This window comes from Podarcis raffonei, chromosome 3, assembly GCF_027172205.1.
Source record: "Podarcis raffonei isolate rPodRaf1 chromosome 3, rPodRaf1.pri, whole genome shotgun sequence".
In the NCBI taxonomy this organism is placed as follows: domain Eukaryota; kingdom Metazoa; phylum Chordata; class Lepidosauria; order Squamata; family Lacertidae; genus Podarcis; species Podarcis raffonei.
Genome location: NC_070604.1, coordinates 6,696,610 through 6,723,249, shown reverse-complemented (window position 1 = coordinate 6,723,249; position 26,640 = coordinate 6,696,610). Strand labels below are relative to the sequence as shown.

At 45.1% G+C, this 26,640-nt stretch overlaps 2 protein-coding genes across 5 annotated transcripts in view; both read right to left on the bottom strand.

Annotated features, from left to right (window-relative positions):
* The window catches only part of MEIS1 (Meis homeobox 1), a 153,036-nt gene extending 131,803 nt beyond the window's left edge, over positions 1-21,233 (bottom strand). For all 4 annotated transcript variants that reach the window (XM_053380460.1, XM_053380461.1, XM_053380462.1 and 1 more), the window contains exons 1-6: positions 21,131-21,233; positions 18,984-19,210; positions 17,143-17,284; positions 16,518-16,568; positions 15,731-15,781; positions 14,266-14,412 (exon numbers count right to left, since the gene is read on the bottom strand). In XM_053380460.1, the coding sequence (XP_053236435.1) occupies positions 14,266-14,412; positions 15,731-15,781; positions 16,518-16,568; positions 17,143-17,284; positions 18,984-19,210; positions 21,131-21,142 (630 nt within the window). In that variant the 5' untranslated portion in view covers positions 21,143-21,233. The remainder of the gene's footprint in view (positions 1-14,265; positions 14,413-15,730; positions 15,782-16,517; positions 16,569-17,142; positions 17,285-18,983; positions 19,211-21,130) is intronic.
* A 2,312-nt stretch (positions 21,234-23,545) lies between these two features.
* On the bottom strand, positions 23,546-26,221 carry LOC128409925 (homeobox protein Meis1-like). The gene is made up of 2 exons (XM_053380465.1): positions 25,823-26,221; positions 23,546-24,349 (listed from the first exon to the last, which is right to left on the bottom strand). The coding sequence occupies exons 1-2, from the start codon at positions 26,053-26,055 to the stop codon at positions 23,986-23,988; spliced, it is 597 nt and encodes a 198-aa protein (XP_053236440.1). The 5' UTR covers positions 26,056-26,221; the 3' UTR covers positions 23,546-23,985.
* Positions 26,222-26,640: the final 419 nt, after the last annotated feature.

The window sequence follows — 26,640 nt, the reverse complement described above, 5'->3', positions numbered from 1 at the left end:
TTAATTAGACTTGCTTCCAAGTACATGTCACCGGGACTAGGATGAGCTGACCCATAACCCAGTTACAGCTGAAGTACTTTGACATAAGCCAATTGAGGATGTATTTGTAAAACCTTTACTTCAAATTCCATTCAAATAAGCCAGACTTACTTCCAAGTAATGAGTTTAGAATTAATATGTTGGGTTGCAAAGGTTACAAATTTGAAAATGGAATAGAAGGTGAAGCAAAAAAAAAGGCATGTTAGCATATTTTACTGATTTACTGTCTTTAATGAGACTTACTCAAGAGTAAGTCTGTTTCGAATTGGAGGCTTGTTTAGGATAATATGTAAAGCATGTAGATGAATAACATTCTGGATCTTGACTTCATAAACATATCTCTCCAAAACCAAAATAAATAAAATAACCTCCAAACAACCAACAAACAAGACTTGACATGTTGAGTCTGAAGAAGCTGATACAGATCTAACATGTCAAGAATTCACACACGACACACTAACAGATGCCAGACCCTAACTAGACATGATAGATCATAATGAGATTTTCCAGTGATCTCAACTAAATTAAGAAAAGAAGCCTGAATGCACTGCAAGAGCTTTAGTTTCACCTAAATTTTCTGCATTTATCTGCTTCCCTCTATAGAAAGGCACGCATTTCAAGCCTATGTATCAGCTCTAAATTAAGTAGCTGAAGTAGGAGAGGCACAAGAAGTTAAACAGGCTGGCTTACCTTGGGAAACAAAAGGCATGCTATTACAGCCCTGAGTTACTTTCCTGGTTAAAATATTGTTTCATATGGAGCTTATTGAAAATAATTTAATTATTCTCAGTTATCACAATGAACTTCAGAGTACTGTATTATCTAATGCACAGAGAGTGTTAGAGGAGAGGAAGTGGGCAGGGGCAATTTTTTTAAAAAAGTCCAGTTTAACATACGGTACTTGAGATAATAATAAAAAGAGATACTCCCTTGGTATTACTACAAAGCACAGAATTGTCTGGCTTTCTTTCATTTTGTACATATATAAGTAATGAGAAAAAGTGAAAAAGAGGCAGGTATTAGCTTTATTCAGCTGAGTACAGAATGGCTATACTGTAGCTATCTTGAAGAAAATATATTCAAATGAATAAATACAAGCCTTTAAACTGTTACTGTGCTAATCAACAAAAATCCGTATGGTATTTTTACAGATTTATTTTGATTTATTTTCTTTTTAAAGCAAGTATCATTCCATATCACTTAAAAAAAAAAAGTTTGAGTCTGGAACCCTAGAACCAGACACTCAAGACACGCAAGTCTGCCCACTTTTTGTGGCGGGGGGAGGTGTTTTAACCTCTTTTTAATATTGTATTTTAATGTTGTAACCCACCCTGGGAACTTAGGGGGAGGGCGAGTAATAAATAAATAAATAAATAAATAAATAAGGCAGATAAGAACACATAATCAAAGCGTTAAACACACAGCTATAAAAAATTTAAAATACACGAAATTTTATTTTAACTGCTTTCACTAGTTATTTCAATATAGCATATGAGCATATGCATTCACACAAAAAGGGCATGTGTGAAGTGATATTTGGCTGAACTTTGCATGTACACACACACACGCACACAGGGTACGTGCTTGCTATCCGTAAACGCGTTCATTTGGAGGGGAGGAATACTCACAAAATATGCTTTCATGAATACCTGACTCACATACTTCATTCACTGAAAAGTAGAGCCTGCAAGGGTCAAGTTTTACTCAGAGTAGACTTGTTGAAATTAATGAACATGACTAAATTAAGGCCATTAATTTCAACAGGTTTACTCTAAGTAAAACTTAGTTGAATACCACTCATTGAGACTTCCTTCGAACAAGTACCTACATTTTGCATTGCAGCTTGATTTTAAAAGCTCCAAATTTGCTAAGTAGTAATGTGTTTGGTTTAGACTTGAAATGTTTTCTCCCTCACAACTAAGAAAGTCAAATAATTATTTCCACAGCACTTAAGAAGAACAAAATATTGTTATATTCTAACAAATGGCGAAAGACCACTCAAAATTTGCAGGCATAAGAACGCTACTGCACACACAATTTTTCCAGACCCTTCCAGTCATGCATACTCACGTAGTTGCACATAAATTTACTTTCACGCTTAGTTTTGCTGTCATAGTCCCATTATAACTACTCATTAGGATTTACTACAGACATCACAAAGTCTTACTTTCAGAAGATTTCTCACTGTTGTGCTATCATGTCTAAAATGTGAATTGAATTGTCCCAGACACTGTAATATGCCAACAAATGTTTCATATGACAACACCACTTACATACAGCAAATAATCACAACACTGAGAACAACAATTCTCCCCAAAAGTCAAAGCAACAAATGTTAATAAAACAGTATTTTCTCTTTTAAAAAAAAAGAATTTCACAACAATCCCCATTTTGCTATAATTTTCCTGTACAATCCTAGAATGCTTTTATCTGTTTTGCATTTATAATGACTCATATATTATCACAAACATACAAATAAAAATGTTGTTTATTGTTAAATAACTTGTTTTCAAGTGGCAACTTCAGAATTTAAATAAAATCTAATGCAGTAACGCTAACATGGGGATTTAAATTAAATCCAAACAGCAAAACTTAATTCCTAATAAACGTGCACAAAAGTGCACCAGACACATTACCTGTGTAACTTGTACACCATAACTCATAATCAATGCATTCAAATCTCTGATAAGCTTTTTGTTTTATAATTCTGCAACACAATTAATTCTGCAAGTTTACCTAGAAGCCCCACTGGCTTTGAACCCAATCCTCTATCTTGTTAAGATGAAATACTTGGGCTGACACCCCAGCCTCACAAAGTGTTTACCTATACATTTCTATCATCAATCAACAGACCTACATTCAACCAACTATGCTTAGGAACACAGGCTAAACAGTAAACATTAATATCCAAATTAAACTGTACTATGTCCTACAAATTTCAGTGAGACAAAAACTGACACAAAATGAGCAAGGTGAACGACTCTTTGTTTTTGTTTTTCAGTAACCTACTACCTGAAAGAAAACTAGGTATTATTCATCCATAATGTAAACATACTGTAAAGTGTGTGTGTGTTCCAAGCCCCTACCCTGCTTTTTAAATGAACTATGTCAACCTAAATGCAAGGGCTGCTTTATCACAAATACATCAACATCCCACAGCCCATCTAGGGCCATCTAACATATCAAGGTTGCAAACATTTAAGACTGTAACAAAAATGACTGAGACTCTAGTCTAGTATCAGTTTCCTATCCCTTCAACAATTTCCCTGACAGTGGAATCAAATAATGTTGAATTATAGACCTCCTCACAAGAAGTCTTATTTCATGTTCTTCTTTTTTTTATCGTTTCTTTGCTAGCCCCTATAGGAATCTGGCTGTTTGCCAGTTTGCATTTATATTTCTGTATACATAATTGGCATGCATATGAAGATTAAATGATAATTCTGTCAAACATTACTATTTTATATTTGTTCACGTTTATTTTATATAAGAAAAATACTGTTGCCCCAATAAATTGCTTGCATGCTAACATACTTTATTTGGATTTGTGCTAGTAATTTTTTTTTATATTGCACTTTCTTTAAAAGGCGAGTCTATAAAAGCTACCTGCATACACATTATGGAAAGGCAAGTGTCATAATCTTTTACAGTTCACCCAGTGGCACCTGAGAGCAAGACGAAGTAACTTAACAGCAAAAAGTCCCATGGCAGTGGTTGACACTCCTCAGTGATTTAGAGACATGCTTTGTTATTTTTTAGTATGGAGTTGTATAGTGTTGCATACATTTCTCTACCAACAACAAGCCAACAGCTCTACCTTAAAGCCTACACAATTCCAATACCAATTCTTTTTTTCAAAAAATAAATAAATGCATTTCAGTCTGCAGTACAAAACAATACCTCAATTGAAATGTGGAGAGTCCTTTTTATATATAAAATAACACACTAGCGAGCTCTAATTTTTGTTCATTCTCCAATGTTATGCAGGAAAACATTATAAAACATATTCCTGGCAAGTAGTTAGTCCATAGCAGCCCACAGAAACTCAACAGAACTGACTTCTAAGTAACTATTCATGGGATTAGTCTGTACAACTAATGGATTTATTATTGCATGAACTTCATGTAATGCAACTTTTTATTTATTTTTTATTTTTAAAAATGTTACCATGGCATTGAATGTCAAGTTGCAAGCCTAATGCTGTAACTGTACAGTCCCATCCACATAAAGTTTATCTCCACAAAGGTCTGTATGCATCTATAGGCAACTCCACATTTGCAAGGGGGTTGCGTTCCGAGGCATTGCATGCGTCGGTGGGACGCAGGTAAGCCCACTGTGCTGCCCCGTTTTGCTCCCGCCCTATCCTCCCTACTTCTGGGGCCAAAAATGGCACACGCATCAGCGATCGTGTGCGTCTCAAACGTGAAGAAGAAGAAGAAGAGTTTGGATTTGATATCCCGCCTTTCACTCCCTTTAAGGAGTCTCAAAGCGGCTAACATTCTCCTTTCCCTTCCTCCCCCACAACAAACACTCTGTGAGGTGAGTGGGGCTGAGAAACTTCAGAAAAGTGTGACTAGCCCAAGGTCACCCAGCAGCTGCATGTGGAGGAGCGGAGACGCGAACCCGGTTCCCCAGATTACGAGACTACCACTCTTAACCACTACACCACACTGGCTCTCATGCACAAATGGGGAACTGCTTGTATGTCCTATACATGCATTTACCACATTCTCACTGCAGTTCACATAACTGATAAAACTGCATTTTTGATTACCGTAATACAGTCGGTATCCTAAGGGTGTGGTAGCATACTGTTATTCTTTTTTATAAAAAAAAACAAATTCTGAAATACTAAAACAGTGGTGGCCTAAAGCTGGGCATGGCCCCAACCCTCAGTCACATCAGGCCCCAGCCAAGGCCCCCAGGGGTTCAGAAGGGCCCCCCCACCAGCCAAACCCATCTGTTGCAATACTCACTTCCATTCATGCCAAGCTCCAGAGGCATTGCATTAGGGGTAAAGATAGATGGTGGAATGGTCACCACAGATGGGACATGTGCTTATTCAAAAGTGGCATCACCAACTAAAATCCTGTCTGGGTTCCCGCACTGGGGCTGGCGTGCATGTGTGTGTTTTGTTGGACTATAGCACATCAACAGAACTGTGCCAAGTGTCCCCTGAAGTCTGATGCTGGCCCTACAGCCAGCCCAGGGGCCAGATCAGCCCCCCTGCTTTTTTTTGGCCCAAGACACCACCAATGTTGGCAGTGGCAAAAAGAAAAAAATATCAGTGTTATACACAGCACTGGATCTCTGATCAGCTCAGCTCCCTAATGTGGATTAAACCTTCCCCCTGCCCCACATGAGATCAAACATTCACTGAGCAGGGAAGGTGTGCTGTCTGTGTGTTTTGTGTGTGTGTGTGTGCATATGTTCAAGACTGTGGACTCCGAATCCACTTTGGTCACATACCACTGGTGCTGAAAGGGTGAATTCATCCCAGGGGCCAAAAAATATGAGCCATCTCTGCTCTAAAACCTGTAGCTAACAGTGCACGACCGGGTCGTTTCTGTGAGAACAATTGTGTTTGACACCCTAACCCAAAACACAAGTTATTCAGTTAGTGTGGAAATACAGATGATCACATTCCAAGTAGCAAGTTATCATGGCATGCATATAACTACTTGCAGGTAGTGCTCTGTAGCAGCCTATCAAATGGTAAGGAGAGTTTTACCACACATCATTCATTCATTCATTTAAAAGGTCACCACTTGGAAGGACACTGCAGACAACTAGTTTACCAAGTGGTAACATTCATGTGGTGGCTGGCACTTCCTAAGCATCTGCCTGTATTCAGAGTCGCTATGGTGCCAATAGAATTTACCTCCAAATAAATGAACTTACAGGCTATCCCAACCATTTTTTCAGAGATGCAGGTTTTTATTTTTTAGTCTAAGGCTAGGCTGAAAGGATTACAGCCATGCAGAGCAATGCTAGGCATATTTATTCAGAAGTAAATACCACTGTAACCAAATCAACTTCGTAAGTGTGCCTAGGACTGCAGCCTTACTTATTTAACAAAATCTATACACCAACTGATTGTAAAAATAAAAAAAACCTGAAAGACTGAGGCTCACAATTTTCCATGTGATGCCCAGACTTGATGTAATAACATGCAAGTGCACACATCTGGTAAAATAAGGAGAAAAGTGGGTGTTTTTTAAATACTGTTACCCGATTTTCAAAACTTAACACAATTTTTAAAATTGTATTGCACACTACAGCTGCAATCTTGAACACATTTACCTGGGAATAAGTCCCAAATAACTCAAGGTGGCTCACATCTGAGTTGATGTGCATTTATATTAGTTCAGAATACTTAAAATTCTAAATGTTACATGGAAGTAAGTATTATTGAATTGCCACTAAGTAAAGTGTTTACAAGCATCTATGCCACAAGTATACGCACTTTACTGAAAGTTCCAGATAAACATATTTAGAACTGAAGCATAACTGTACTATTTATCCAGAAATGCTCATAATTTTTGAAATCTACATACACTTTATCACACCAACGGCTCTATAAAGAATATGAGACTTAATTCAAAATTGTTACAGAGCAGCAACTATACCAGTATAATCTGTGCTCTGTGATTTAAACATTAAATAACTAATCATACACCTCACCTGGGTAAAATGGGTTGAATTTTAATTAGCTGCTACTTCTGTCCCATGGATATTTACTTGTTAAGTCCTATGTCGAACACACTTATTTAGAAACAAGTACCTCTTCAGTCAATTGATCTTGGCTTTAATATCATTTCTGAGCAAAGAAAGACGAATAAAACTATGACACAAGCCCGTAACTGCGCAGCACTAAAATTAATAGTCAGCCTTGTTTCTCAGCAGTAGAAAACAAGCTTCAGACCAGATGAGCGGTTAAATTAGAAGTGGTTAAATTATTTGGTTCCATCGGATCCCAAAGCTAACCAGCCAGCCTCCCTACCTCCTTAAAAGCAGCAAGCATGTCAAGTCCAGAGAAATAAAACCCAACCCTGTCATCTCAGTACAGCTAACCATCATCAGGTGCCCTCAGCATAGAACTGAAGAGCCGAAAGGGACCACGAGGGTCATCTAGTGCAACCCCTGCAATGCAATAATCTTTTGCTCTACTGACTGAGATTCCTTCATACTTGGGCCCACTGATTTCAACTGAAATTTAATTCCTTCTTTTCTTTTTTTAGGGAGTTCACAGCAGCCCTTTTAAGCCCCTAGGAAGGAGATTCTCCTCAAGCTGCAACTTTGGAACTGAATGCCAAAGTCTTCCTCAAAGCACCACCTCCACACACACACAAACCAGCTATTTCCCTCAGCTTCGGTGCTCAACCAAGCCCCCGTTGCCCAAAAAATAAGAATATTCCTCAGTGGCAAATTCGGCCTGTGTAACTCTCGAAACCTTTTTTTTTTCCTCCCCCTCTGGGCTAAAACTTCCCGAATAAAAACTTGCTGGCGCCACACCGATCTTCCTATCGATAAGAAACACATTGGAAAAGGAGAATGAAACAACACCCTAGCAGTGCTCGGCTTTTAGCGCGGAGCACATAAGTAATTTCTAATAAATAGGATCGTGAGGGGCATGAATCTTCCCGCCACACACCCTCCGAGGCCTGGTGGGGCTTCTTAGGGCAGGAAAAAAGTGCCCCCCCCAAAAAAAGAAGCTTTCTGCGTGTTTTATAGTATTTGCTGTTAATATGTCGGTGTGGTGTTTTTTTTTTCCGACTTGGTTCAGCCGCGGGCCACGCAGCCCCTTCCCGCTCCGAGGGCTCCCTCAGGGACGCGGCGTTGGTGGGGCTGGGGGCGGCGGGAAGGGAGGTCGCCTTTCCCCCTGCCCTGAATAGGCCCTGGCCGGCGATGGCAGCAGGCGCCTCAGAGCGAGCTGCTTCCTCCTCCGGCCGGCTCTCCTTCCCCGCTCCCCCCGCAGGCCGAGAGGAGACACAATCGCCCGGGGCTGCTGCTTTCTCTCCCCTCGGCCGCGCGGCTTTCCCATCCTCCCTGCCCACTTCGGCCCATTGTCTTCCTCTCGGACACGGCGTCAGGGCCGGACTAAACCTCAGCGCGAGGCCGAGGGGGAAGCGGCAAGGGCGGCCTCGGCGCGTCGCTTTCTCGCACTCTTTCTCGCACAAAACACACAACGCACACTAGCCGGGCCAGCGCGCCTCGCCATTTCGCAGGCCGTGAGGGGAAACCTCCGGGTCCCCGGCATGGAGCTGCTGCTGCCCACCGCCTCCTTCCCCTCAGCCGCCCACGCGCCTCAGCCCGCCATTTTCGGCCTCTCCGCACCCCGGGCCCTCTTGTCCCCACAAAGGGCCTCACAGCCCTCTTTCCTTCCCCCCAACTCCCTCAGCCCTGGCCGCCGAAGCCGCCGAAGCGACACCTGCCCACCGACACGTGGCGACAGGGACACCACCTAAAAATTAAAATAATTCAAACCACATTCCTCCCTCTAGAACTGCGGGCGCCACACAGAACCGCCCTTCCCTTGGCAGGCTACAGTTCCCGGGATTTTGGGGTGGAGGGCTGTGTGTTTTCAAGGAAGGGGTTGCACATTTCGGACAGGAAAGCACCATGGCGAACATGGAAAAGAACTGCCGCCGACCACTTTTGCTCTCTTGCAGCTGCTAGGAGTCCTTATGCACCAGGCAGCAGAATCCAGCCTGCACTGAACTTTCATTTGAAATCATGAGCCTAGGAGACTCCTGAATAAACTTAGGAAATCAGGCAATTTTTGTGAGATAAAGCAGCCCAGCTGGTCGCACCTTTACGGGTTTCTAGCCCATGAGTGAACTTAGCTTTGTTTGACTTGCCTGAACCCCAGAAGATAGGTTGCAATCCACTGGGTCCTAAAGCACAGTTCGCAAAGCCCCTGCATTTTTCTTTCCAACTTTTGCTTCCTTTTCTGTTCCTTGGAATCTCAGTAGTTTTAAGATCAGGCACTTTCTAGAAGTTATTTTCTAGGGAATAGTAAGTGCAGGTAAATGATAAACACTCCCTGACTTGCCTGAACCCCAGAAGATAGGTTGGCAATCCACTGGGTCCTAAAGCACAGTTCGCAAAGCCCCTGCATTTTTCTTTCCAACTTTTGCCTGCTTTTCTGTTCCTTGGAATCTCAGTAGCTTTAAGATCAGGCACTTTCTAGAAGTTATTTTCTAGGGAATAGTAAGTGCAGGTAAATGATAAATACTCCCTCCCCAAAAGGCAAGTGCCAAATGTGAAAACTTTGCAAACACACATAGGCGTATCTTGCAGGAGGGAAGTCCAGACAAGCCCTTAAGAATTCATTGTATAGTTAACTTACAATACAATGGTCTACATGTCTACTCAGAAGTAAGTCTCTTTGGGTTTAATGGGGCTTGCAAGGATTACAACCTTGGCTTTCTTGGCAGAAAAAGATTAATAGTGAGACACTCTGCACACCAACCAAGGAGCAAACTTAGTGATTTATGCATATAAATACACAGGGTGGTATTCAATTAAGTTTTATTCAGAGTAGACCCATTGAAAGCAATTAACATAACTTGATATCAGTGGGTTTACCATGGTTAAATTTTAGTTGAATAACACCCACCATAACCAAGTCAGATTAAGGTTGGCTGGAGCTTTGGGGCTCTACTAACTTGCAGGAGAAGATTGGAAGAAACAAACATCCCCGTTACACAGTACTACATAGATGCATCACTGGTTATTAAAGGAACCAAAATGTGATGTATACAATACAAGCAGCACGTCCCCCTTTACAGCTATTTTGTACAACTTTCTACAGCTTCACAACAACCATGTGAGGTAGGTTCAGCTAAGAGATGGTGACTGGCCCAAGGCAGGAAGTAAGCAACTACAATGATGATTTAGGGGAGTTTAAAATGTGAGGCCGCATGTGTTCAGATTATTATCATTATTAAAAATGTATATGGCAAACTGTTTTTGTTTGCTACATTCCAGTTTTTAAATTTTACAGCAATCAACGCATGGCGGCAGGAAGGATGCCTGTTTCTCTGGCATCAAATATGTTTCTAGTCTCTCATCACCTCTTTGTTGCCTGTGAATACTATGCAGTACTGCATTTATGCAGTTGCAGATGTTAATTTTTAATATATCTCACATCATCCAAATGTTGTGTTGCTGTTGTTTTTATTCTAACATGTCAAGAATGTAGCAGTGCAATGATGGGGTGAAGACGTGTGCTTCACAATTAAAAATGCTGTGTTTTTTTCCCTAGGGAAATGCAGTAGCTAAAGGAGGGGGAATGTTGGTTGAGTTGACTGTGGCAGCAATATGCAGGGAACGCTTATTAGTTGCTTTCCCATCCATGCGGGTGAGTTCCTGGTGGTGGTCTAAGCACCTTTCCTCCAAAGAGTTCGACTGTGGTGTTCATTATTTTCCCCCTTTCCTTTTTATGCCCACAACAGCCCTGCGAAGTATATTGGGCCAAGAGAGAGTGAGTGTCTCAGAGTTAACCAGTGAGCTTCATGGCTGGGTGCTGATTTCAAACCCTTTTTGCTCAAAAAAGTTTTTCCCCCTATAAAAAAAACAGTGGCTATTATGAGATATTAGTAAACAACTGCAACTAATGAATGCACTGCTTACTTTTCAAAAATTTAAACACTGAATTTACCCAAGCATAAGCATCTGCACAGAATTGCTGTAAATCTTCAGTCCCTCTTGACTCCATCTGAAACACCATGCTTGCACTGCCAGTTTCAGATTGGCTGATGAAAGGCCTGTGGTAACAGAACTGGATCCTGAAACCTGATTTCTTTGCATGGTTTCAGGCTGGCCTTGGAGAAGAGCAGGGCCCTTGGCCTTTAGCACTGCGGGACAGGCAAAAATTAAACAGCTTAGACCTTCTCTAGTAGGGAGCTACAAATATGGGGAAAGCTTCGCCTTTGACATTCTGTCTGTCACGGCATATTACCAGTTGGGTGTGACCTCTGGTTTGTTTTGGGGCCATCCTCCCCACCTGCAAAAGCAGGTGTCATAAAGCGCACGCGCTTTTTGTGCAAATCTGTGTACGTCTCCAATCCACACACGCGGCACGGGGTCAACAAAACCCCTGTGCTCTCCCCACTGCGGGTTTCCTTCCCTACAACGACCATTCCCTAATCCCTTCTGGCTCGCTCTGCCCCCGATCCATTCGCTCTCCAACGTGCGCAACCCGATTACCAGCATCCCACCAAGGCTCGGCCGGCGGCGCCCCCGTTTCTCCAGCCCAGCTCCCCTAATCCCAGCTGCCACACCGGCACGTTAGGCTCTGCGCGATCCTCCGGATCAGCTCAGATCGGAGCGTTGGGTGGAGGTTGAAATGTCGCCGCTTTTCTCCGGGCTGCGCTTCGCGCAACTGGAGCACAAATCGGATCGCCGGAAGGGGGCGTCTGCGCGCTCGCTCCGCCGGCTTTCCGTCGCGGGAGGCTGGGTGCTTCGGCATAGACGAGAGCCACCCTCTTCTCTCCGACGGGGTGGGCGCAGCTACGGGAAGGGAGGCTTCTCCTCCCCGCCCCACCGAGCCCAGCCCGGCAAGAGAGAGAAGGAGCTGCCTCTCGCTCCCGGCGGCTCAGGGCTCTGCCGTCGAGGGCCGAGCAAAGGCGGAGAAAGAAACCCAGCACAGCTCCCGAGACAACTAACGTGGCACCGCGGCTGGCGCAGCCCCTGGAGGGGATCTGCCTGCGCGGCGCAGCCTGCAACAGAGCGCGCAACGCGGCTGCAAACAGGTCGAGCCCCTGCGCTCCTCTTAGCCGTCGCTTCTGAGCAGGCGAGAGGAGGAAGCGGCGCAGCACATCTCCCCGGAGAAGCGCCCACGGCAGCCTCTGCAACGCGGGCTGCAAGCGGCTCGGCCAACAAACGGGGCGGCGCGCGCGCCCAGCTCGGCGCAGCCATCGCGCGCGCGCAGGAAAAGACCTGTAACTTCTCCACTGAACTTGAAGCCAGTCTTCCTTGAGTCTTGTGCTAAAATCAAAAACGAAGGACCGGGAGCCACGACCCCGCGCGACTTTTATAAACTGTGAGGAGCACCAGAGGCTCTGTGTGTGTGTGTATAAACTGAACAGACCACCTCGCCCCCAGTCCAACTTCTCAGGCTAAAGTCACTGGAAACGCAATAAACTGCGGGCCAATCTCACCTAATAGCGACAAGACAAGTATCAAAAGTTTAAAACGGGAGAACTTTCGGCTCCCGGCGCCCCTCTACCCTTTTCCCAACCCTAAAGTTATAATGGGCTGGATATTTAGATCGTCATTTTTGCGACGGGAAAGAAAGGGAAGGATGCGGAAACAGCTGAAGATAAGGGTCTCAGCGTATCAATAATATCAACCCCCCTTATTTTCTTAAAAAGAAAACAGAAACCAAAAGACAAACAAACACAATAAGTTCACTTCTTCAGCTTTCACTTTAATAAAATAATGGTTCGTTTGGAAAATGGGGTATAAATCTTCATTTTGGAGGCAATTAAAGTGTTGATTTCATTCGTGCCCCTGAGCGATTCTTGTAATTTGCTCAAATAGCTTTATGTACCAAGCGCTCCAGAGCTTTTAGAAACCCATTTTCTAGTTAGACTTGTTGGATTACAATTGTTATTCAAGAGTAGCTCCCCGAGCTTTTCCTCATCCAGGGCTGGATTGTAACAGCTCCCGGGTGCTCGGCGTCCAGGCAGGGGCTCCGGCGGAGGCAGAAAGGAGAGCCATCTCCCCAAACAGGGACCATCTCGCCTCCGTCGTGCCAGGAGACCAGCAGAGTACGAGCTACACGCCCACTTAGGAGTGGACACAGGGGAAAGGCGCTGCTGCCTCTACCAGCAGAGGCGCGGCGAAGCAGAGGCTCCATGCAACATGTTCCCTAACATTTTGTTCATGAGCTTCTGGGAAGCCTAGGGCTCAGCACGCGCGCGCTCCTCTTGCTCCGGACAGCCTCTGCTCGCCATGCCTCGTCGCGCCTTAGTAAGGCGCGCCACCAAAGAGAGCGCATCTCCACGCGCCAGCGCGGTGCGCCTCTCGCCAAAGCGGATCTAGGAAAGAACGCGCTAAGTCAACCCGACGGTGCCTCCTTGGGGATCCCAAGAAAGAGCTGCTTCCAGGAGACCCAAGCCGGCTCGGCGGCGCCTGGCTCTCTTTTCTTTTTAACAAAAGGAAGCCTACAGAGCCGCGGCCCGACTGTCCCTTGGACCCTCCGACGTATCGGGTCGTAAAGTAGAAAAAACTCGGAGTAGCCAGCCGCTTCCTTTGAAAGGGAAACGGCTTCTGCAACTCCACAACAACCATTAACCATCCCGCCACCTTCCGCGAACCAAGACCCCGATGGTCGCTAATTGCTGTGTTAAGGAGCATCGATTAGTTAGTATCACATCCCGTATTAATCCAAAACGGCACTTTCGTTTTCCTTAAGAGAAGAAGAAGAAAGCATAGCACATTCCGAGGTAGCGCATGTGGCCATGGCGAAATCACCACTTTAAATCACACTGGCATGCGGCAAGATTGGGCCTACCCTTGCAACTGATGGCGAATATCCCATATAAGGCGCGTCGAACGCATGCAGGCAATTTGGAGCGCGCACACGATTATTTAAAATAAAATAAAATAAAAGGAATCGTGCTTTTATTATTTATTTTCTCGGTTAAGTCAAATAAAACCCGACGCCCTTTGCAGCCGTCAAGCTCGGCACAAAGCAATGTTCACTGAGGTCTAAAAGCGTTCGGGCCAAGAAGAACTGACAAGACAGGCTAATGAACCGTAGAGAGAGAAAGAAAATAGCCAGCATTTGCTAGATTTCAAACCCTCTCTGCCTTCTTTCCCCGGACCACCTATCTCGGATTTCCCCCACCCCCCTTCTCTTCGCCCCCACCTCCACCCCCAAATCATTACTTTACCCGAAAGCCTACGATTCAGGCCTAAACACTTCTATTATCATTAAAAAGGGAGTAAATAAAATAAAGACAAAAATTAAAAGCGACAAGGAACAGGTCAAGTTTGCAGGCGATGCTTTTACAAGCTCATTTTGCCAGGTCGAATCGGAGAGCAAGCCTTAATGAAACAATAATGGCCACATTATTCAAAAATTTTCATTTCGATGGAAATTTATCTAAAAGGGGCTTAATCATATGCAAATAATAAAAAGGGGCGTTGTGACCCAGTGAGCTATCTGCATACAGATTTGAGAGGTTGTTACAAGACTGGAGATGATCATACCTGATCTGTTAGATTTGCTGATCTCGTTATGTCTTCACTGTCTGATTTTGATCCGCCTTCTCTATCGTCTATCACCAAATCGATAGGCATTTTTCCTTTCAAACAGCTAATATACCGGTGGCAGAAATTGTCACACAATTCGTGTACCTACATTATGACAGAAGTAACAAAACCAAAATATAGTCAAGGGCATGTTAAGTGAAATTGACAAGAGCAATCACTTCCCCCCCTCCCCCTCCCCGTTCCTGACATCAAAAGTTCTAAACAGGGGGAAACACGCTGCAATTATCCCCTCCAGACGCATCCAGAATTAAGAATAACTTTCTTTTCTAGCAAAATAGAGATATCCCAGAAAATTGACAGTGACAAGATGATTCACAGCCTACAACGTATTCAACACCCGTGTTAAATTCATCTGCTCTCGGAGCTGTGACCATTAGCGGGGTGACCTGCATGGGTGACATTTAAGGTAAACTATTTAATTTCACCCAGTTATATCATCGCAAACCCTTTCCGAAGGAGGTTGGGGACACAAAGGGACCCCTCCTCCACTTGTAAGCAGAGCTGAATGCACTCTGGTGAAAAACATTATACACATCCATGACCTTAAATTTGGAGGCACTGTAACCTAATGTGAATGGGCCTATTTTAGCCTATTTCTTGTAGAACGAAACCAATCCACTTGTTCCTGTTAGATAAAATGCCTGGAATGCCTGCATCCCTCCCCACTCCCCCATGTATTAATAAATCTCTCATTTATTTTTAGGGCAAGTGGTAAATTCTCCAGCTATCAATGACATACACAGGTCCACTGAAATATAGGTCCCTGAAATGCTTCGATTCTGGCGCTGCCTTGAAATATACTTGCACCCAGAACCGAATTTATTATTGTTACGCAGAAATTTAAGGAGCAAACTCGGATTGTTCAGGTCTCTTACTCTTAGGGATGGATGGGGGAAGGAGAGTTGCCCAGTTCAAGAGAAACAGAAACTGACGCATCTAGCAACTCTGGCTTGTTTCTGCACAACGTGACAGGACAATCTATGCCCTGCGTGTGACCCAGCAGATGGCTTAAAAAAAAATACACTACAAAACTAACTACAAACCAAACGATGTGCCTTGACCTAACTACCCACAGGAACCAGGCAGAAGAGGTATCAGTGTTCCAAACATTATCAAACGTAGAGAGAATGCGCAACAATTTGTACAAAGGTAGTAAAAAGGGATACACAGCCAGCGAGTTCGTGATCCAGATTTTTTGTGGCTGAAATTGTAATTAAACTGCGAAGAGAAATGGACGGCATGATTGGTCTTGACACTAATTACCAGAAAGAAAGACATTTATGCAAATTCTGCCGAAGCTTCAACTTCGTGAAACATTATTGAGAGGGAGGGAGGGAGGGAGGGAGGGAGGGAGAGAGAGAGAGAGAGAGAGAGAGAGAGAGAGAGAGAGAGAGAATATTACCTTCTCTAATTCCAACAGATGAAACCTTAATACTTGTATGGCTTGGATCATCTGCAAAGATACAAAAAAACGTGAGTCACTGTGTCCCCATAGCTGGCTTTCATTTCTACTATCAAAGTAGATGCGTGTGAATGTAACGCACATATATGTACCCGCGTGTTTTGATTTATGGCAACACTAAAAGTTAATAGCAATGGCTTTCGTATGTTGTTTAACATGGAGAGATCTCAAGTTTGTTTGTTTGTTTTTTAAAAAAATTACTACCATTTTAACCAAGTAGCTAAATTACACGGATCACAAACATTTATTTTATTTTATTTTTTTTAAAGTATATTCTCTATATTGTAATACTTCTGGATAAAGAGCCTGGCCATATTGGGGAAGGAGCTGTTCCCAATACCGCATGTCTAATTTTTAAAGATCGCCTCTATCTATCTATCTATCTATCTATCTAAGGTGAGAGTTTGGTTCAATCCCTCTCAACCCATAATAGCTATAAAACTGTTTCACAAACAGAGGTGAGCTATTCGACCTTTCCAAAACAATGAAATAATCACATTTAAATAAACAGCAGCATGTCTTGGACGCTAAACAAGCGCCCTCGACTACCCAACCCCAGTTCTTATGTCTGGATCGCGTGTTGTTGCTGCGCGGTTGACCTGCGCTTCCGGTTACACAAAATTCAAGCTAATGAGACGTTTTCCAAAGAACTTTAAAATAGTACTAATGACAACTGCATCTCCAGAATTCAGATAATATAATACCAAATATGTATTTGAACTCTTACCAAGTTATCCAGTTCAGGATTAGAAGAAAATAAGGGTTTCTCTGCTCGGATCTACATACACCGTGGGAAGTTCAGGACGGGTTTTTTAAAAAGAAGAAATAAAAAGAGGTTTGAAATACGAAAGGAGAAGAGGCAAAGGCGTTATTATCTTTCCTAGCTTCGTTACATACTGGGGTCCATTATGCAATCTTTCATGCAAAGCCCCCGAGTGCTGGATTAGGAAGGCACCCGCTTAGGGAAGCGAAGCGAAGGCACCGGGAATACTTTCGGGGGCTGAAGCCAGCAGTACTTTCGCCACGCCAAGCAGAGGCTTTCGAGCGTCAGCTGCGCCTTGGTCCAAAAGCCTGAAGCAGGCTCCTTTGCAAGGTGGCGGGCAGAGGGCAGAAAACCTCCGAGGCTCGCCCCCAAGTCAATGTGGGGAGGAACCTGAGGCCGGAGGCTTGCGATCCATTCCGGGGAGGGGGCGTGTGTGACAAGGGATAACAGTTCCAATGCATTCTAGCCTTGTCACTTTATTAGTGCTATTACTGCTGCTGCTGCTGCTATTACTCTCGTCATCACCAGACATTTGGAACAGTACAGGAGGGAAAGTGCAAGAGATTTGCATTGAGACTTGTTTTCTGACCTGTTTGGCAAACACTGCTATGTCTTCGTTGAAAGACTCTGAGGAGCAAACATCGCCGCCCGCCACCCCGGGTTCCCGGGGAGTGCATGTCGCTAATTCACATTTCTCAAAAATCAGTGCTAAGAGGGGGAAGAGGGGGTGTCTGAAAGAAAAATACAAGAGTCACCAAAGCAACACACAAGAGGACACAGCAATTAGAGCAAATTCAAGAGGAGCGCCCAAAATGAAGTTTACAGCAGCAGGTCTCCTCAACCATCGGCAACCCCCTCCCCGGCTTTTTACACCCACTTCTCCAATCACTGCTCACTTTGCTACTCTCCAGACCTGGATCGCAAGGGCCTGAGCCATAGAGATCTCCAGGATGGCCGTTTTGAAGCAAACTTGGTCAGAGTGCTTGTTAACGTTAGCTAAAGTTCAAACCAACCTCGGGTCTAGTTGCCATTTTGAAACATCCCCCCCCCCCGCAAAAAATCTTCTTTTGTAGGTTTAGTTGTGGGGGAGACCGAATGGAGTCCCATGTACACTAAGGTGGAGTGGGGACTCTGTTTTTATTTATAATTTGGAGTGGGCTGCGAAGTTACGCAGCTCAGCTAAATTGCCAACCAGGCTTGGAACGGGTGGGGGGTGCAGGCGTGGTGGGTAGGGTGGGGGACACACTTCCCCTTAAAAGTCACCCATCCCTAACCGCTAAAATGTGTGACACCAGCCCTTCCTCTCCAGTTGGCCTAGACTATCCCTTTCCAATCTCTCCCTCGCTTTCTCGCTCTCTCTCAGACACTGCCTGGTTAGTGCACAATAATAAATAACATTGTGGGACTCATGAAATCTCACATTTTAAACATTTTATTATCGTCAATGCAGTCGTTTACCACAGCAACGTCACCCGCCTTCTACACCCCCTGCCTGACGCTCCTTTTCACCTCGCTTTCAACCTTTTAGTGGGGTTCACAACTTAAAGAAAACGCCACTATCACGGTTAAGTTTCATCGTTGTCAGTAGGCAAAATAATAATCGGGGGGTTCCAGTTATTCCCTCTGAAATGTTTGAATGATCAATTGTAACTGAAATGCTGCCGACTCATTTGAAGTCATACTGGTGAAACAAATCAAGCCCCACTACATAGAAAACTATATTTTAAAGTTCGCGCATTGGAGAGGCTTCAAACGCTGCCGAGAGGCGTGGGATTGCAATTCTGAAGCCACCCGTGAAGTTCTCCTTTTAAATAACACACTAGAGTTAAAAGGGGTTTTGTTTATTGGCTTTTAAAAAGATTTTATTTTAACGTAAAAAGGGGCAAAAGTATTCTTTATTTCTCAAATATTCTTGCAAATATTTTACTTTCAATCAAACCCCAGCTTTATTTTTACTATTACAACATTCATGTCCTTCCTTCCCTTCCTTCCTTTTAAAGAGGTCAAAATAACCAAATGACATTCTCAACCACGCCCCTGCGATATATAACTTTGGAATTACAAAAAGATCTATATATACAATTTTCTTCATTTTTATCCAATTCCTATATCGCGTCTAGGCTTTTAGTTGAAGGGCTGGGGAGAAATATAGTGGTCAATGTTTTGTTGTAAAGTGGCTCAACCTCTTTGCATTTATCCTTCAAAATCTCGCTCTGAGAGGGTGTTTATTTGTCCATCCGAGACCGATTGGCAAGGAGAGGCACTGAAATCAACCCGCCGCCCCCCCTGGTCCGTCATCCCCATGCAAAGCCTCGGCTGCCCCGGATTATTTACCTACGGTCTCGAGTAAACGGTGGCTTTCTTCAGGGAGGGGAAGAACGGGGAACGAGCACGTCTTAAGCTAATGAACCTGATGCTAGCTGTACCTACCCATAAATGGCATCTTTATCTCTCTTTAAAGCGTCATTGACGGAGGAGCCCATGCTTGGGGGCATGGCGTTGGTGTGAGCTGTGTGCGGGTATTGATGGGAGTGAAGCGGAGGACCGTGATTCATGTGGTGGACGGGCTGCATGGATCTGGCGGCATGGGGGTCCCCGTACATGGTGCTCGGGATCCCCACTCCATCGATCCCACCGTAATGGGGTAAATCGTCGTACTGCATAATAGACAGGAGGGAAAAGAAAAGGGTCAGCTTGAAGGCCAGTCCTTCGCAGTGCAGTTTAAAAGGGGGGGGAGCAACTTCGTGTGCTGGGGTGGGTGCGAGGAGAGTGGGAACCAAGGCGTACAGAAGATCCACTCTGTCACTTGGGGAGGAAGATGGCGAAACATAAGGGACCGGGAAGGCCGCGTCTTTTTTAAAAAAAAAGTGTACGAAGTTTTCCCTGCGGTTTGGTTTGGTTTGGGGGGTTCTATTTTTGTTTCTTTGGTCTTGGGTCCAGTCTCCAATGCATTTTCCACTAGGCCTTCGCAAGTACTTTCCTCCTGGGGTCCTGGCACAGCGTCCTCGTGGAAATGAAAAAGTTAACTGGAGGATGGAGGACTTCTCTGGAGTCCAGCTCAACATAAATGCATGCTGGAAAGATGCCTCCTCTTCTACGTTTTCTCAGCAGAAGTTAAAATGAGGACACCTATTATTAACACGTGCATTAAAACAACCTCCCTTTATTTTTTGTGATATTTCCCTGTGGGCATCGGTTGTGCCTGCCAGAAGCCTCAAGTGGCAGACCTTCCCTGATGTTTGAAAAGATTCAGGAAGGTACAGGAGCACAAAAATAGAAATAACCCATTTATAATCACTATTTCAAGCAAGTTTCTTTGGGGCTGTGTTTTCAGGGGTGGGGGTGGGGCGGTGGGACAAAAGTTAGTCTTTTGCACAACTGACAGAGAGTATTTTAAAGAATTAATTCATCCGAGCTTATCCTGTCCTAAAGTTTACCGCTTTTGAGAAGTCACATACACAAAAATCAGGCTTCAGGTGTTTGTGTGACAAAGCTAAAACCATGATTTCCTTTAAGGGAGGGAGGAATTCATTTAATAGTTTGTTTCTCCAGCTCTGACTACTTTCAAAAATCCATCGACTGCTTTTCTTAGCATTTATTCTGGGAAGCTCAGCTTAGTATTTCCTCTTTAGAACCAGGTGCCCAAAAAACAAGATTTTTTGTTCCTTGGGGGGGGGGGAAGCTGTGTTAGTGAGGTGTATGGGGGGAGGTCACTCTGCCATTTCAATATCTATTTAATTAAGGACAAATGAGGGTGTGGAGAATTTGGGGGGGGAGTCCTTCCAGCTGCTTAAACAGAAAAAGTAAATGCAAAAGGATCAGTGGACTAACTTTTTTTTCCCAACTGTGGTGTGAGAGGGGCATTGCCAAAAGTGTGCCAGAAAATGTATTCGAAAATTTAAATTTCCTTTTAAATGGCCTCTTGGTTGCATTATTCTTGTCACTATCAACAGTCTTCCTAAACTGGTAAACTTTTTCGGCAGAGTGATGGTGTCCATTTAATAAAATAAATAATAAATAGTAATGTTAGGAACACAAGTGCGTGTAACTGTTATTTGGACTCATCATTACATATGAAAATGTGTTCAAAACAACATCTTGGTTGGAATGTATGGACTGCTCTGATTGCCCCCCCTCCATTTACAGTAATGTTATTTTAAATAAGTTCTTTATTAATTGTAAAGATATTACTACCATATCCTAAAGGTCCAAAGGCATATTATTTAGTACCCTGATTACTTTGAGAGACACAGAAACTGAATATTAAAAGGAACTGCATTCAATTTTCGAAGCTGCTTGTGTAGTCAGCGTCTCCTTCTAGTAGGTGGCCTGTGGTATGAATTAATATTACGAATAAATGGGAACAAGGTCTCCAGTGCATCTCATACCTGCCTGTATGTTGGACATGCACAGTTAAAAAAACATGCTCCTTTCAAAACAGTAATAGACTTTACACGCTCCCTCGTGTGTTTCTAAGAGTATACAAAACTGCCCCCCCCCTCCTCGCAGTGTCTCTAAGATCCACGTTTCAATGTTATGTTACTCGGAAATCACGAATTAAAAAAAATAATACATACCCTTTGCGCCATCGGCCTGCTTCGCACCCCTTCCCTTTCAACTTCTAATATATCCTCTTTAAGGCCAGCGTGAAAAGAAACAAAACGTGCTCTCCCCCACCCACCCACCCCCCAAAATAAAGGGAAAAAGAATCCTTTAAAGTCGCCAGTAGCTTGAGCAGCCGACCAGAGTCTTCAGCCGGAGGGACCTCAGAGAAGCGGCGCGATCATTCAGCATTTAAAAAAGAAAAAAGAAAAGAAGAAGCGTCTCTCTCCTCTTCTTTTCCTTCCTTCCTTCCTTCCTTCCTTTTCCCGCGTCGCTCACACTCTTCCCTTTTGGTTTCCAAGACAGCGACGGGGAGAAAGCAAAATATCCTTTCCCCCAAATCAGTTTTGTGGGGTTTTTTTTGGGGGGGGGGGGAAATAAAAAATAAAAATAAAAAGTGCCTCTCAAACGCAACTACCAACTCGCATGACTTTTTGCCACTCCAGCTGTCAATCAAAGGAGAGGTTGTCAAAGGTGGTGAATGAATGATGAGAATCCTCCGTGTGTGCTTCCAGTGGTCAAGACACCTCAAATGCTAACATCAAAAGCATATGAGCTCTAAAAGCTTTCTTTCTCTTTTCCTCCTCCTCCTCCTCCTCCTCTTCCTCCTCCTCCTCTTCCCCTTTCTCTTTCTCGCTCGCTTGATTCAGTCCTAATTCCTAATCAGATTTTCTCTCTTCCCTCCGTGCAACTGGAGAAGCCTAGAGGAAGAGAAGGTTTTTTGAAAAAAAAGAAAGAAAGAAAAAGAAAGAAAAAAAAGAAAGAAAAGGCGGCTGTCTGAGTTTGTCTTAAAGGAGCCACGATCGATGCTGCCTGCTGCAAGTCTCCCGTGCGTGTGTAAAGTGTGCGTTGCACCCAGGCGGAGAGGTGGAATTGGACCAGAATGCTGGAACCCGGAAGTAGTGGTGGCCATAACAGGTCGCGTCTTACACAATGCAGCGGGCTGCATCAACTACGCTCGCAGCGCAGGGGTGGGTTGGGTGAGCCGCAAGGCAAGGAAGAGCGGCAGGGAAGAGCGGCGAGCAGAGGCTTCCCCATTAACAAAACACACACACACACACACACACACAGGGAGGCGAGCGCGCTGGCGGAGAGGAGCGAACAATGACGGGAGCCTGGGAGCGCGCGGTTCCTCCTGCCCTGCTCGTCGGAAGATTCCCAACACCAGCAGCTCCCCTTCCCTTCCAGAGTCGCCTTCGCTGCCTCCCGACTCGCTCCGACCGGGGGAGAGGCGAGGGGGAAAGGGCTCGCTCCGGTTGCCGCGGCTGGGGGGGTTTCTCTACATCCAGCCCAGTGCGGCCTTCCTTGGAGATGTGTGTGTGTGTGTGTGTCTGGGTGGGTGTTTTCTTTTGTGCGCGAATCCTCCTTTCCTCTCCCGCTTAACGCCGACGTTTTGCAGCCCCCCCTCCACACCACCCCTTTCCTTTCTTTTCTCTGAATTAGTTCCCAGGCAGGTTAGTGAATCTGTTTTTGTGACTTAAGAGACGCTGGTCGTCTGTCTGCTTAGGCTCACCAAAAGGGACCCAGGTCAGTTCTGGAGGGAAGACGAAAACACACACACACACACACACACACACACACACGGCTGTGTCTGGTGCACAATTCAGCAGCGACCCCTCACTACACTGTTAGCAACCTCCAAGGCTAGTGGCCATTTCCTTTGTCTAGAAAGAAAGTGATTAATTTCTATTTACTCTTCGCTCTGTAAAAGGGAGCCACTGCCTGGCGCCTTGGAATTGCAGGACTTTTACGCGTCCCCCTTTCTCCCTCTCGCAAGCCAATACAAAAGGAAGCGGAGTTAAGGGAGAAGAAAGCCCTATTAGGGGAGCAAACCAGCCTGCTTGGCTGGAATTGCACCTCCGCCGTCGGAGGCGAGGCGTTTGCGCAAGGAGTTGTCTCCAAACTGCTACATCTTTCCCCCCCAGAGCCGAGATCTCCGCCAGGCAGGGTTTCCCCGCCCCCACCGACTCCCCTCCATTCCCTTCCCAAGCTTCGAAAACCCTACAGAAGGGGGGGGGGAATCTCCCCCGCCGTAGGATAGAGAATGAGCTCACCCAAATCTCAGAAGGCAGCAGTGGAGGAGCTGTAGTCCAATCAGGATCGTCTTTTCGAAAGCCGGGCGTGCATTGGTTGAGGGGGAAATCAATTATCAAATAATCGATCAGCAGGGAGCTTCGATCTGCCGGGAGCGCCTACTCCCCAAAAAAGCCACTTCGGCTTCTTTTACAGAGAACCAAAGTTGATCAGTTTGGAAAGTGATCCCTTGCCCTGTGTTAGGATTTAATCCAAAAGGGAAATAATAATAATAGAAAGTGTCGCCCACCCTTCGGGCAAGGAGAAAAGATAGGGGGGGCTTTCTGTTGGGCTTTTTAAAGCTATGAAATGCTGCTTTCTATTCTGTTTTGGAGTAGGCGATGTCTATGTGAGCTCGTCTTCACGTCTGTCAATATCCCTGGGAAATATGCTTTCTTTTCCTGGTTTGCATGAAAAGGGGTCTCGCTCCCTTCTCTGCACCGAGAGGTTCCAAAAAAGCAAAAGGGGGAGTGGGTAGGGGGTCGCATCGCTAGGATTCTTCCCGAACACAGCACCCGTGGGGTCCATTCTGCAATCTTTCATGCAAAGCCCCCGAGTGCTGGATTAGGAAGGCACCCGCTTAGGGAAGCGAAGCGAAGGCACCGGGAATACTTTCGGGGGCTGAAGCCAGCAGTACTTTCGCCACGCCAAGCAGAGGCTTTCGAGCGTCAGCTGCGCCTTGGTCCAAAAGCCTGAAGCAGGCTCCTTTGCAAGGTGGCGGGCAGAGGGCAGAAAACCTCCGAGGCTCGCCCCCAAGTCAGTGTGGGGAGGAACCTGAGGCCGGAGGCTTGCGATCCATTCCGGGGAGGGGGCGTGTGTGACAAGGGATAACAGTTCCAATGCATTCTAGCCTTGTCACTTTATTAGTGCTATTACTGCTGCTGCTACTGCTGCTGCTATTACTCTCGTCATCACCAGACATTTGGAACAGTACAGGAGGGAAAGTGCAAGAGATTTGCATTGAGACTTGTTTTCTGACCTGTTTGGCAAACACTGCTATGTCTTCGTTGAAAGACTCTGAGGAGCAAACATCGCCGCCCGCCACCCCGGGTTCCCGGGGAGTGCATGTCGCTAATTCACATTTCTCAAAAATCAGTGCTAAGAGGGGGAAGAGGGGGTGTCTGAAAGAAAAATACAAGAGTCACCAAAGCAACACACAAGAGGACACAGCAATTAGAGCAAATTCAAGAGGAGCGCCCAAAATGAAGTTTACAGCAGCAGGTCTCCTCAACCATCGGCAACCCCCTCCCCGGCTTTTTACACCCACTTCTCCAATCACTGCTCACTTTGCTACTCTCCAGACCTGGATCGCAAGGGCCTGAGCCATAGAGATCTCCAGGATGGCCGTTTTGAAGCAAACTTGGTCAGAGAGCTTGTTAACGTTAGCTAAAGTTCAAACCAACCTCGGGTCTAGTTGCCATTTTGAAATATCTCCCCCCCCCCGCGCAAAAAAACCCCACACCCACCCAACACCGAATCTTCTTTTGTAGGTTTAGTTGTGGGGGAAGACCTAATGGGGTTCCATGTACACTAAGGTGGAGTGGGGACTCTGTTTTTATTTATAATTTGGAGTGGGCTGCGAAGTTACGCAGCTCAGCTAAATTGCCAACCAGGCTTGGAACGGGTGGGGAGGGCAGGCGTGGAGGGTAGGGTGGGGGACACACTTCCCCTTAAAAGTCACCCATCCCTAACCGCTAAAATGTGTGACACCAGCCCTTTCTCTCCAGTTGGCCTAGACTATCCCTTTCCAATCCCTCTTTCGCTGTCTCTCTCTCACACACTGCCTAGTTACTGCACTATAATAAATTACCTTGTGGGATTGATGAAATCTCACGTTTTAAACATTTTGCCACAGCAACGTCATGTCCTCCTTTATTTTACACCTTGTGCTTCACACTCCGAATTGAAACTGAATTGGTGATCATTCCTTTTAAGTCATATTTGTGAGACAGATCAATCCCCCCCACAAAAAAAACTACTTTTAAAGTTCCCACGTTGGAGAGGCTTCAAATGCTATAGAGAGACGTGGGGTTGCAACTTGGAAGTCAACCTTGAAGTTCTCATTTTAAATGAAACATTATTTAAAGGTTTGTTAGATTTTAAAACGTTTTACTTTAAGGTAGAAGGGGGCGGGCAAAGGAAATATTCATTATTTCTCAACTATTCCTGAAAAGATTTTACTTGCAATCAGCTCCCTCTGTTTTTATGTCTACTGCCACCACAGTTTCTTTCTTTCTCTCTTCATTCCTTCTTTCCTTCTCTACCTATAAAAAGTCATGGGTTTAGGCGAGGTGTGTTGCGGTGTTTACAATAAAATATTGACCACTATCATTCTAAAGTGGCCCAACCTCTTTGCATTTATCCTTCAAAATCTCTCTGTGAAAGGGTTTCATTTGTCCATCCGAGACCGATTGGCAATGAGAAGCACTGATATCAACCCACCGCCCCCCCTGGTCCGTCATCCCCATGCAAAGCCTCGGCTGCCCCGGATTATTTACCTACGGTCTCGAGTAAACGGTGGCTTTCTTCAGGGAGGGGAAGAACGGGGAACGAGCACGTCTTAAGCTAATGAACCTGATGCTAGCTGTACCTACCCATAAATGGCATCTTTATCTCTCTTTAAAGCGTCATTGACGGAGGAGCCCATGCTTGGGGGCATGGCGTTGGTGTGAGCTGTGTGCGGGTATTGATGGGAGTGAAGCGGAGGACCGTGATTCATGTGGTGGACGGGCTGCATGGATCTGGCGGCATGGGGGTCCCCGTACATGGTGCTCGGGATCCCCACTCCATCGATCCCACCGTAATGGGGTAAATCGTCGTACTGCATAATAGACAGGAGGGAAAAGAAAAGGGTCAGCTTGAAGGCCAGTCCTTCGCAGTGCAGTTTAAAGGGGGGGGGAGCAACTTCGTGTGCTGGGGTGGGTGCGAGGAGAGTGGGAACCAAGGCGTACAGAAGATCCACTCTGTCACTTGGGGAGGAAGATGGCGAAACATAAGGGACCGGGAAGGCCGCGTCTTTTTTTAAAAAAAAAGTGTACGAAGTTTTCCCTGCGGTTTGGTTTGGTTTTGGGGGAGTGTTGTTTTTTTCTATTTTTGTTTCTTTGGTCTTGGGTCCAGTCTCCAATGCATTTTCCACTAGGCCTTCGCAAGTACTTTCCTCCTGGGGTCCTGGCACAGCGTCCTCGTGGAAATGAAAAAGTTAACTGGAGGATGGAGGACTTTTCTGGAGTCCAGCTCAACATAAATGCATGCTGGAAAGATGCCTCCTCTTCTACGTTTTCTCAGCAGAAGTTAAAATGAGGACACCTATTATTAACACGTGCATTAAAACAACCTCCCTTTATTTTTTGTGATATTTCCCTGTGGGCATCGGTTGTGCCTGCCAGAAGCCTCAAGTGGCAGACCTTCCCTG